Source organism: Perognathus longimembris, chromosome 4 (assembly GCF_023159225.1).
Source record: "Perognathus longimembris pacificus isolate PPM17 chromosome 4, ASM2315922v1, whole genome shotgun sequence".
Lineage (NCBI taxonomy): Eukaryota > Metazoa > Chordata > Mammalia > Rodentia > Heteromyidae > Perognathus > Perognathus longimembris.
In genome coordinates, this window is record NC_063164.1 from 21,024,453 (window position 1) to 21,038,307 (window position 13,855).

Consider the following 13,855-nt stretch of genomic DNA (forward strand, 5'->3'; position numbering starts at 1 on the left):
CCCAAAGAAACTTTGCAAGGTTCTATTACTGATACCTATGAAAAATCTAGGCTCTTTCCTCTTTCTCATCTCCAAATTCCTCAGTGCAAGTAATCAGTTAAGATCCATGTAGTTGATGCCAGGACAATGATCAAGAGAATTGGAAAATGAACAAACTATAAGAGAAACACAAAGATTGTTAGATGTTACCTGTACAATGTGGTTGGCCATTGTTTTTTGTGGTTTTTCTAAAAGCGCCATTATGTTAAGATAATGGTGCAGGTGGCTCATGCCTATAATCCTAGCAATTCAAATCTGAAGGTCATGTTTTGAAGCCAGCTTGTGCAGCTAAGCTCATAAGACTCTTTTCTCCAAAACAACCAAAACAAACCACCAACAACAACAACAACAAAACCCTGTGGGGGAAACTGTGGTTTAAGTGATAAAGCATGAGCCTTTGGCATAAAAAGCTCAGTGCCCAGGCCCTGAGTTCAAGCTCCAGGACTGGCACCAAAAAACAAAAAAGCAAAACAAGGAGGTAAAAGTAGAAAATATGGCAAAACAAGGAGGTAAAAGTAGAAAACCTGGACCACCATCAGCTGCTTCTTCTTCTCCTTCTCCTCCTCCTCCTCCTTCTCTTCCTCCTCTTCTTCCTCTTCCTCCTCCTCTTCCTCATCCTCCTTGTTTGTTTTTAATAGAAAGAACTATTATCTTTAAGTAGTTCTAGAAAGGAGTTGCCATTTGAGAAAGTGGTTATGAATACAATATATCTTAATCAATGTCACTCCTTTCAACATTCTCACCCATCCCTCCTCTATCCATCCCTTCCTTTAAAATTTTTCATTTTGGAAGGTATACATTGGATTATTAACTGCATTCTCCTCTTCTCCTCTTCATTTGACTACCGCTTTCTCCATGACTCCACTCACCCCTTTCGAGTACCTGCTTCTTGGTGTTTCATTTTTCTGAACTTTGATTTTGCCTTTTTAATTAATTACACCATTTATGTTCTCCCTTGAATCTACAGTATTTCAGTTAACACACTAAATTAAATTAAATACCACCTATTGTATACCATCCAACATATTTACTTACAAGTTTTAAGCTAGATGTAGCTTCCATATATAAGGAAAAAGCATGAATCCTTTGCCTCGGGGCCTGACTTACTTCACTTAAAAGAATTTTTTTCAGGTCTTTACATTTCTTTTTTCTTTATAAACAGTAAAATATTATTATTTTTTATGGATGAGTCAAATTCCATTATGTATATGTATATATTTATATATGTAATGGAATATATATATATGCCATACTTTTGTTGGTGGCAAATTTATTCAAGCACTGTGGAAGGCAATGTCAAGGAGATTAAAAAAAAATAAACATAGAACTACCCTACGATCCTGCAATTCCACTCCTGGGCATTTACTGCAATGATTACAAACCAGGATATAGTAAAGCCAACAGCATAACCATGTTTATTGCAGCACTACTCACCAAGCCAAGGTATGGAGTCAGGCCAGATACCCCTCAATAAATGACTACAATGCATCTTGATCAGTGTCACACCTTTCAACATTTTTATCCAAACCTTTGATTAGGAGCATATTTGTGTGTGTGTGTGTGTGTGTGTGTGTGTGTGTGTATCTCACAAAGATCTATCTATCTTTATGTTATACTTTGTGTTAGTCAACTAGTCAACTAAGGACTTTGAGACAATATGGTGATGGTAGGGTGATATGCCAAGCTACAATAGATGAAAAAAAATAAGTTATTTGAAAATGAATTTTATTGGGTTTAATAGAAAATACTATGAAATTTAGAATAATAAGTATCAAACATCTATCAGCTTCAGTTTTGAGAAGCATAACATAAATTTCTTCTTTTCAATATGTATGTGATAGAACTATGTTGCCTTATTTTTGTGTATGAAATATAAAATTACATAGGAAGCCAAAAAATTTGCTCAGGAATAGAATTCCTACTTAATACTCATAAGGCCCTAGATTCAAAAGTTCAATCCCCAGGTCTGCTAAAGGAAGGGAGGAAGGAAGGAAGGAAGGAAGGAAGGAAGGAAGGAAGGAAGGAAGGAAGGAAGGAAGGAAGGAAGGAAGGAAGGAAGGAAACAATTGCTATAAAACTATTATAATATTTTCTAAGAAGCTAATCTAATATAACAAAATTATATGTACATGTTGGATAAATGTTATATCTCTATTAAAACACTTTTGTACTGTTTATTGAATGAAGTGTGACATACACATATTGAAATGAAATATGAAACCAAGTTATTTGGCTTATGAATACATACCTCAAAGCATTCATACTTCCTTGGAAAGAGAAAGAGTATCTTGCAGTCTCTGCCTTAAGCACTTATACCTCTAGTCATATTTAAAATGTAATAGGGGAATCAAGCTCTAAGCAAAGAAGAGATACTGTGGTACAACTCACCTCATCAAGTGACACTGGGACTGTCAAGTATGTCAACCTAGATCTGACCTAGATCATTTTCATTTGCTCAGAAAAAAAATGCATCATATTTAGAGAGCAGGTAAAATTCTGGGTTAGAATTGGTAAGAGAAAGGGGGAGAAACTGAAAGGGGGAAGAAGTTAATTAAAGTATAACAATCTTCCCTTAATGTAGCTCTTTTTGTTCTAGGAAGAAATCCTGAAAATGTCTTCTAGAGAAGTCCAGTGTTTTCTAGAGTTCCACAGTTTTCTATCTGAAATCTGAAGTGTTTGGGAGAACATAGTCTTGCATTGGACACCATCACTACCTTGATAGATACTGCCTGACTTTACTCTTCTTGTAGGAAATCTATTATTTAAGGAAGAAATAAAAGGGAATGTATCCTCTGAACTTTCCACATGGAGAAGGTCCAATGAAACTAAAATAGAATGAGCCAATCTCAAACTTTATAGCACATTATGAAAGAATTGATAAATATAAACTTGAAAGAATATAGCAACAGTGTAAGGGTTGTCTTGTGATAATTCAAAAATAAACAGAAGACCAAACAATTTATAATAACAGATAATCAGATGTATGTGCATTTAAAAATATGATTACTGATGTATATATTCTAAATAGCAACTGCTAATATATATTCTTTAGAAGGAGAGACACCAATACACATGAAAATTAATGGAGTTGAGAATCTAAAAAAATGAAAGCATTAGTGCTTATGTTTATGCAAGTATATCAACTTTTCTGAATTTTGTCTCTTGTATTAGAGACAAAACTCATAAAATCTATGTTGCTTACTTATTGAGAAACTATGTGATAGATTGTTAAAAACAAAAAGGGACATTGCAAAATATGCTCACTAGAATTAGAATTTCATGTCAAGCATTTGTGGCTCAACCCTCTTAGTTTAGTTCAGTTGGTAGAGCTCAGGAGGACTGTAGTATGAGACCAGCCAGGAAAACATATTAGACTCCAATGCAATGAAAAGTTAGTATGGAGGAGCAGGCCCCATTATACAAGCTATGGGAGAACCTGAAGTAAGGGAATCGTGATTCAAGATGCCTTAGAATAAAATATATGCATATATGTATATATGTGTGTACATATATACATGCATATATGTGTGTATACACACACTCACGGATACACACACACACACACACACACACACACACACACACACTACCAGAAAATATAAAATAGAAAGGGCAAGATGTATGGCTTAACTGGTAAGCACCTGCCAAGCAAGCAAAGATCCTGAGTTCAACTCAAAACCCATTATAATAAAAAGAAGGAAAGAAAAATAAATGGAATAAAAGCTTTATCTAAATCTACAATTTAATTAAATATGCAATTAAAATGTTAGTCACTTTTGCCAATTATATGTAAATTTTAAGTAACAAAAAATAAAATAGCTACTTTCAACAATATTTTCAGCACTTGAACTGAGATTTATGCTTTTGGTTGAGAATATAAAATATTTTCTGAAATATGTGTTTCAGAAAATATGATTCTGCACACACAGATCCATATCACAAGAATGATTTTGTGACTATACTGTAATTTAATTTCCTCAGCATAGATTATTTATGTCTGCAAAAAAAATCCCATTTAGGAAAATCTAGTTGAATTATAGCCACATTCAAGTATACTATAATACTCTTAGCTGTCAGAAAACAATCTTTAGGATGAACTACATTTTTAGAGTTTTCTACAGCTTTATATGACAATATGGCAGACATAATCTTTAAAAGACATGTCTTCATGTCTTCATTTACAGAAGTTTTTCCATGAAGTTTTTTTTTTAGCTCTTCGCGAATTTCAAGGTTTTATTTAGGATTATCCACTGTCATTATTTCTAATCTACTCGTGAGTAAAAAAATTATTTTGTAAGAACAAGTGCTTTTATCTAAGAAAACGTAGCTGTAGGTCTATATAGAAGAGGTTCTTCTAAAAACAGGAACATATGACACAAAATGCTTTCTTATGGGAAACGTGCACATAGAACATGTCTTTTGCTTGATATCAATCCCAGTACCATAGTCAGCTGCTTATTAGGTAATGCCTATGCAATTTTCTCAGATTACTTTCTGTGGCATAAGAAACCAGTAGAGTTCATGACTCTGGTTTCTGAAATACATGACATTATGCTAGAACAAGTAGTTAAAAATCACAACTACTAATCTTCCAGGAAAGAAACAGTTGTTGAAATACAATAAGTGATTATCTTCTTATACTTGAAAATATACTTGATGGAGATGTAAGATATAAAATTCTCTAGTCCCTTTCTATGCAATCCTTGATATTACTTATATCTTATTGAATGTGCAAACTTCTGGGAAAACAGGATGGTTAAGCATGCTCATAGCTACAATGTATGCTTCTGTAACCATCACATAGAAAATACCTGACCTATTCATTCTTCTGCACATTCTTCTACCAGCATCCTCCTCAGAGTTTCAAGTCATACTTTTTGTAGTAAACAACTCTTCTTTCCTACTCCAGTAGTACAAAAATTAATTAATCTCAATTTTTTAAATTTAATTTTATTGTCAGAGTTATATAAAGAGGGGTTGCAGTTACATAGGTAAGGTAGTGAATACATTTCTTACTATACACTCATTTTCTCCCACATTCCCTCCCTCCAATCTCTCCAGTTGTACAGTTAATTTCCAACATTTTGCTTGTGAGTATTGCTATTGCATCAGTTTGTCCTTTATCCTGTGTCTCACTATATCGATGTTCCTCTTCCTTTCCCTAATTCAGATAATACCCAGGGTACCAAAATCAAATAGTGAAACAACAAAAGGGGATAAATCACAGGACAGAAAAAAAAGAAAAAAATTCACATAGTACATTAAAAATAACAATAAAAATCATCTTGTTTCCATATCTTGGAGTTCATTTTGCTTAGCATCTAGCTTATACGTACATAGCTATTGAGCTATTGTGATCCTCTGCTAGGACTCTCCTAGACATTTACTAATTATCACCAATGAGGGAAACAATGGAGTCATGTTTGCTTTAAAGCAGTGGTTGTGGACTTGTGATTAGGCTGATGGTTGAAGCCATTAGTAAATGTTTAGAGACAAGGCATGCCCAGAATGGAGAATGGGTGTAGTACTAGTATCAGATGGGTGGGTGGCATGCTGCTAAGCCTCCTCAAATAAGCAGAGAACAGTTCTCACAACAAGCCTACATCCTGCCCAAATGGTCAAAGAGTGCCACTGTTAAGAATGCTTGCTTCAAGGGAAATGCTGAAATTAAAGTCATACACCATACCGATACTATTTAAATAGATTTTCCACTGATTCATGCATAATACTAAAATTGATATAATTTAAAATGTTCCCATGCCAACATCTTAGCATAAATTCTTCATTCCGTGAACATGTTGTACATCTTTTATTTTGTTTTCTCACCAAATGGAATGTCCTGGCTGCTCATCTTCGAAGTAAACTTGTTATATGTGCATGGTTTAGTAAAGAAAAAATGAAATAAAAATGACAGTTTCTCTCTGAGTATTTTTCTTTCTACTTTTTCTAGATGACTAGACTGTGGTGTGGATTATGCATGATACAACTGCTTTTTCCTCTTCCTCTGTGTTTTCTCTCCTCATATGTTTTCTTTTTTGTGGTTGGCAGGACGCCCCTGATTGCAGCCGGAGTCATTGGTGGACTCTTCATCCTGGTCATCGTGGGCCTGACATTTGCAGTTTATGTTAGAAGGAAGAGCATCAAAAAGAAGAGAGCCTTGAGGAGATTCTTAGAAACGGAGGTGAGATGGTTACTTTTCATTAGTTTTAAGAACCTTGGATAACACTCAGTTTGTTGTGTGATTTTTGGTTTATTCTAAATGAATATACTGTTTAGTTTCCTGATTTTCATACTAGTGAAGAGTTAGAGGGTATAGTAATAGCAGTCAGGCTGATTCATAGCATAAAGAGATTGCTTACATGGCAAGTGCCTAGAAAAATTTTTGGTCTGTTCAGATTGGCTTTGAGTTTATTATTTTGTTAATTAATAAAACAACCATTTCTTTTGGTTATATTATTTTATTTGGTTATAGTGTTTATTATTTTCAGGGACAGGGTTCATTAGCAAGCTCTGACTACATGATATCTCAATAGAAAATATCTGGATAAAAGATCTCAATGGCAGGGGCAGGAATGTGTTAGAAAGAAAATTTTTTTTCTAATTCAAAATACAAATGGATAAGCAATGCATGCTTTAATTAAGTCACTTAGTTGGTAGTCAATGAGCTCATTATCTCTGCAATGAAGGCATACACATACAGAATAAACCTTCCTGTTGAAATCTCACAAAACTCACAACACAATTTATGCCATATATTTAATATTATGTGCATTAGTTTTTGTGAATATGTTAATTACCAATAAATTATTATAATTTCTTTTATATTACCGCACTGAGTTCTTTAGCATGCAAGATGATCATTTTCATTGTACAGAATACAAAAAAGAAAACATTTACTGAAGCCTTTTAGAACCAGGTCCTTCTCGACTCCCATCCTACTTCTTTTTCTTAATACCCACATCTAAGCCTGCCCCAACTACCTGTTTTTATCTAACTGGAACTACCTGTGTTTATCACACCTTGACAGTGAGACAAATTGGCTTTTCCCCTTTATGCTAATAGGAATGGGAATATGCGTGCTTTCATAAATTTCACACACTAATAGTGTGTTAGATAGATAAGGAATTTGATATGAATTCTTTGCTTCCAGAAGTTGAAGCTAGATAGGATAATCACTGAAAATTTCAGGAAATTATACCTACCTATAAGAAAATACTTTCTAAAAAGTATTGTCTAAAATTGAAAATGGACTATTCATCAATACATTTTTAAGGAAAATAAAAATTGTAAAAAAACAATCACTTAATAAAACATAATGATAATTTTATATTAGGTTAGCTAGTTACTCACTTTCAGTCTTATACTATGAAAAGGTATGTGCTGTACGTGTTTTTAGTTTAGCCTGGGATGCTAAAGTCAGGTAAAATGCTCCCTCATGGCCTGCTTGAGACAGTTTCTGAGAGAATTCTGAAATGTGAAAGAAAGTAGAGCTGAAGAGGAAGTAGGAACTAAGAATAGCAGTGGCCATTTAGATGACTGAATAAATACAAGAGAAAATCTGTCTCTTATTCACAAGGGATAAAGATCAACTGCTCTATGAAGAGTTCTATTCCTTAGTATTTACAGAGCTGTACTTTCTAAGAATGTCCTTTAAGTTGTCATATTATTGCTAAAAAACAGAAACAAAAACAAAAAAAACCACATATTGATTAGTTTTTTAAATATTTCTTTTTTTTTTTTTTTTTAAATTTTTGTGCCAGCACTGGGGCTTGAACTCAGTCTTGGAGCTGTCCCTTAGATTTTTCCCTTAAGGCTGGTATTCTAGAGCCACGAATTTACTTCCCTTTTTTAATTGTTATTATTATTTTACTTTGTTTGGTTTTCTTCTTTTCCTTTGTTCTGTTTGTTTGTAGGGTTTTTTTTTTTTTTTGAGGGGGGCAAGGTTGGTTAATTGACAAGAGTTTTGTGAGTTATCTTGCCTAGGCTAGCTTTAAACTGCAACCTTTAGATCTCCACCACCTTAGTATCTAGGATTATAGGGATGAGTCACCAGTTCCTGGTTTAACTTGATGTTTTGATAGAAAATTAGGACTAAATTGTGTTTCTTTTTCAAGCTAGATAATTGTATAATTTTTATTTCACTTAATAAAAGTATATAACATTTTAGACCACCATCAATATAGAATTCTTGTACACTGAAAGAATTAGCTGCCTGAAAAATGAAAAGACTTTGCTATATTAGTGGAAATCACTTAAAATAGATACATTTCCCCAGGATTATTGTGTTCCAGATTGTCTTTTTTCTTCTGTTATATAAATAAAAATACAAAAGATACATATTTTTCCCCAAAACACACACACCTATATATACAACAGTATATTTGGATTTGATTGTGTGGTGCATGCCAAGACATGTAAGGCTCATATATATTTGAAGTATATCTTGCCCAAAGTGCTGGGACTCTCTCCCAAATTCTACATGTAATTTTATATAACTTCTATTTGTGATTTTGAAAATTATCTATTAAAGTTACTAATGCATACTGTGTGTGTATCAAAATCTCACACACTCCTGTGCTGTTATTGTTTTCAAGTGAAGGGAACTCTCTGTTGTATACTCTAAGATTTATCAGATAGTTTATTAAGTCTTTCTCAGAGTTTTTCTTAATGACTCGAATAAAGTCACCAATGATCAAATGTGTATTTTTATAATCTGAATATAAAATGAAATGAAATCATATTCATGAACTAATCATTAGAACATAGCCTATGTTTATAGAGATTGTTTTTATCATGTCCTTCCTAAAATTCTTGCTACAGCTGTACTTACCTGCACTCAAGACTGTTCCGCTAATTAAGAAGGCCATGATGTTCACAGAAGCATGATAATAATACCCAAGCTGGAGGGCCACAGTGCACTTAGCCTTGTAAACAGACATTTTGAAATACTATGGTAGTTTCAAGACCATTTGAGTAGGAGAAGCTCTTAATTATTTCCCTATGCAGTGAAAGAACTAGCTATTTGTCATTGTTTAAAGATTAGTTCCTTTGTAACATAAAAAATTTTTTTCTCCCATTTGCTATTTTCCCTCCAGCAGGAATTAAAATTTCAGCTGATATAGACTTCTTCGTACCCTAAGTCTCTCTTATGCACCATAGCCCCCATTACCAATGATGATACAGTTTCCAATATCACAAATGGAAGCCTAAGTCAGGGCTAAGACAGGGCTGAACACTACGTACCCTCTGGCTTGGGCTTATACATTCATATCTCTCCTTAAGTTTAGTTTATGACTTAGACACAAAAAAATATAACAAGACTGATAAAAATAATGCATAATTATAACAATATACTTTACTAAAAGTGATGTAAAGCTTAGGAATTTATTTCTGAAAACTTCCTACCATTCAGTCTTATTTTCCAAATGTAGTTGATCACAGGAAATTGAAACTACAGAATCAATAGGATAGGGCAGTAGCACACATTCACACACTTTCTCTTGTTTATTCATACTCACCAATGGAATGACACGTTAACTATGCCATCTAAAACTACCATCTCACTTTTATATAATTGATCACACCCAGCCCATCTCAAGACCTGATATGGCCCATTCTAATCTCACCCTTCAGAAATGTCACACTCCTTGGTGTCACCTTCCTTCACCTGACACTCTGGGCTGACTTCTTCATCGTGTCAGTGCCCTCCTGAAGTCAGTCCATTTTCATTACCTCAAGACCGAGTACCTGATCTAGAAAGCCAGAATTACTGAAGCCCAAACTCTAATGGTCATCTTATTCCTCTGTATTCACGATTCTTTTATGATCTTGAATCTAATCATAGGATCTTTTTATCTAGAAAGTATGCCAAATCCTGGCTACTTAAAATGTGTCTAAAATAGGCGTAATCATAATCCCCACATTCTGTAAAAATGCAAAGTTTAGGACCTAGTGAAGTAAATGTGTATTTTGACCAGAAGCTTGGGGGAATTATGAACTGAAGTCTTAAAAGTACTACTCATGGATTGAAACTGTGCTAACTATTTTTTATCTCCTGACATATTTATCTTGCTTTTCCAGATAAATTTCAAGCACCAAGAAGAGACTCTTTCTGTGTGATGCATAGGAGATATGCATCCTTTCCCCTAACATAGCATACCTCTAGGCAGGGCACATTTATTATTTGAATTCATCCAGGCAAAAAGCAGGAAAACAGAAAGAATAGGGTGTGAAGAACTGTCTCAACATTTATCTGCAGACAGTGCATGGCTCATAATGCAAAAGGATTCTTAGTCAAAGAAGAAAATGCTTGTATAATTTTGTGTGTGAGAGAAAGAAATGGAGGGAGAAAGAAAGAGAAAAAATGAGGGGAGAAAGAGAGGGGAGAGAGAGAGAGAGACTGACTCTGGGTCTGATTACTAGTCATTAATGGCTTTTCTGACATTCTCTCTTTGCTCTTTAGTTGGTGGAACCCTTAACTCCCAGTGGCACTGCACCCAATCAAGCTCAACTTCGTATTTTGAAAGAAACCGAACTCAAAAGAGTGAAAGTCCTTGGCTCAGGAGCTTTTGGGACTGTTTATAAAGTAAGTCAAAAACAATACACATCATCTGTTATTTAAATTGTGTTTCAGGCTTAAAAAATATAGCCAAGTTCGTTACTTTAGCTAATCTAATTTCTTCTTAATATTCAGAAAGGAAGATATTTAAAGTATTGAGAACTTGCTACACAAATCAATCCATTAATTTTTATTAAAAAAGCTTGGATAAATACAATCTTGAGAAAAAGCAGGAAATACTTGTACAAAGCCAAATATTGTTCTTTCTATCAATGCCCTTCTGTGTCTCAATATTAGTTTCCCTTTGGCAAATACCCCTTCATATTCCAACTCAGCACCAACACGGTTCTGTTCATTCTAGATAGTGCTCCCTGAACTTCTAGACATGCAGTGGTCCATACAGGGTACCATAATCCTTACTCTTCGATTCTTATCCAAAGGTTTCCTTATCAGTACACTATTAACTGAACTCCTTAAATCCACATGAATATTCAGATATGTTAATAGGATACAATACAAAAACCTTTCTTTACAACCTAATTAGTTACAGATATGGTATCTTAGTTAATATTACAAAGTTCTTATTTCCTTATGACAATGTGAAAACTATGAACCTGACTTGAGTTTTATAGTATAAAAGCTGAAAAGGGCCTTCCACTTTCCTTAGCCCAGTTGTCTAAATTAAAGAATTGACCCAATTGAAGTTAAAAGAAATGGAATAACCTTCTCCAAGTTGTGAGCTACTTCTGATACCATCTGAAATAAAGCATTTTATTCTATCTTATTTCATTGCTCTCAGGGCACAAAGCCTTTTGCATGCATCCAACTTTTACAGGAGTGCAAGCTCCTTGGAGGCAGAATACCTGTGCAAATTATCTTGTTAACAATAGAAGATAACAATGATGCAGAATAAATTATGGCATACAACAGAAGCTTGAGAAATATTTGTTGATTAGGTAAAAGGATATTAATATTTTGTGAGGTCAAATTAAGTGTGAACTCAGCTATGAATGTTACAGATCACTTCATATATTTTAATGGGATTTTTTACTCTCTGAAAGGGTATTTGGGTACCTGAAGGAGAAACTGTCAAGATTCCTGTGGCTATCAAGATTCTCAATGAGACAACTGGTCCCAAAGCCAATGTGGAGTTCATGGATGTAAGTATATGCAAGCACAGAGTCACAATTCTATTCATTATTAAAGAGACTGCTTTAACACTTGAAAAGCACCATATGTGTTCAACAATATTTTTCTGGAAATAATATGCATCTTCTACATCTCACAGTAAAACTTGCTTTTGAAATCTGAAGACATTTTCAAACCCAAAGGTAAACTGTCTTCTTTGAATCAAGCATATGATGCTTTCATATTTTTTGGTTAAATATTGCAAGGTATTCTTTGAAGTGAAAGTAAAACCTAATTGTAATTGAAAATCTATTTCTTACCCATGAATCACTAGCATCTAATAATCAGAGTTTATAAATTATTTCTTGAAGTTGGTTACAGTGAACAGTATCAGAAGAACAATAGAGTAGTCCTAATGGTAAATTGCTAATATTTTACGAACTAGTTACATTAAAGTGCCTAACACTACCCTAGATAATAAATAACATTTACAAAGTATATTTTGAATGCAATCATAAGTAATTCATAGATAATAGTTCATCTAAGATCAATGACACATGACAGGCAGTCTAAGTTACACCAAGATTAAGCCAAGATCACAATGAGTCTAGGCTTTCAGCTCAGCAGTTCAGACAATCAGTATGAGCAGGGATCATCAAATATTTTCTTAGGTGGCCACAGAATACTCAGGATTTGCATGACATTTCCCTGTAGCAATGTCTCAACACTGTTCTTTATGGTGAGAAAGCAGTCATAGGGACTAAAGACAAATCTAAACAAAATGTGAGTGGGTGTGCCTTAGGTCCAACAAGACTGGGTTTTATATAAACAAGATGAGGGCCAGATATGAGGCTTATCTCTTACTTTCCAGGAGTGTTTTCTTAAATACTAAGGCAAATTGCATTTTGAGAGTAGATAGATGAGATTATTTCAAAAATGAATCAGGAAATTTTTGCTTATTGTGGTTACAATCTGTTTAGCTGAAAATAAGATCAGTAGCTACAGTGGGTAAATCTCCTCCACTTTGTTTAAAGTGGAAATCTATCCAAATTTTATAATTCCCAATTGAAATTTACATCTTTCAATGCAGTTTAGAAGAGAAGTAGGCATAGGTTAAAAGCTACACCCACAGAATAATAATAATAATAGCAAAGTTCTACAGAATAAAAGAACATTACAAGGTCAATCAGAATTTTTTTCAAAATTTCTTCTAGCCAAAAAAGAAAGGAGATTGAGTTATACAGAAAATTTTGATGGTCGGATGGAATACATTATATATGTAGCATGCTGTTACTTTTTTCACATTGAACACAAGATATCCTGCCAGGCATTCTAGGAACGATCCATATACATTTTTTCCTTACCTTTTAGCATAATGTCTTCAGTAATAAGAATGATTTTGATTTTCAAATGACCTTTATGTGAAAGACAGAGAAAGCATTTGTACTTTGATTTTTTTTTAAATGGATTCCTATGTATTTCTACCCACTTTTTCTTGCAAGCTCTTTTGTAACTTTTATAGGAACTCAGTCTCTGGCTTTGAAAATAGTGCTAATCACCTTGTAGAAGGCTATTGTAGCGTTAACTTCTTATGGGCTGTTATATACAACCAATATAGCCAGCAAATGTACAACTCAGCTACTGTGAACAGTTGACTTTTTGCCCTGCCAAATTATATATATTTTAAATATCACCCTTGGTGTGCATCTACCGACATTTCTCTTGTATTTACTGAGTCTTGGAGCTAAATGATGCTTTAACCTGGAGGTCTCTATAGGTGTGGACAGAACTTTGCAGCTATGTGTCTTAACACTTATATTAATGTTTTTAAATGAAAGCTTTTCAGTGATGCCCCAGTTATTCAGTGGGATCTGGATCATAGCTTTAAACTTGTAAAAGGAAGTGAGAAATTATAAGGAAAAAAATTACAGTAAGTGAAAACAGCATAGGTAAAATGATGGAAGAGAGGTCTTGCACAGCCTAGCTATACAGCCAAAGCTAAAATTCCCAAGAATGCTAACAATCTCTGATGGGGGTTCGGACAACCATTTTTGTCTTATTTCCATGGAAACAGATTGGCAAAGGGGGGTTAAGAGGCTACAAAATAATCACCTAAAAAAGAAGCTCTAA

General features: G+C 34.0%; 1 protein-coding gene across 3 annotated transcripts in view; it reads left to right on the top strand.

Annotated features, from left to right (window-relative positions):
- Erbb4 (erb-b2 receptor tyrosine kinase 4) overlaps window positions 1–13,855 on the top strand; it is a 975,681-nt gene that overhangs the window by 768,007 nt on the left and 193,819 nt on the right. For all 3 annotated transcript variants that reach the window (XM_048344825.1, XM_048344826.1, XM_048344827.1), the window contains 3 exons: window positions 6,088–6,220; window positions 10,502–10,624; window positions 11,659–11,757. In XM_048344825.1, coding sequence (XP_048200782.1) covers window positions 6,088–6,220; window positions 10,502–10,624; window positions 11,659–11,757 — 355 coding nt within the window. The remainder of the gene's footprint in view (window positions 1–6,087; window positions 6,221–10,501; window positions 10,625–11,658; window positions 11,758–13,855) is intronic.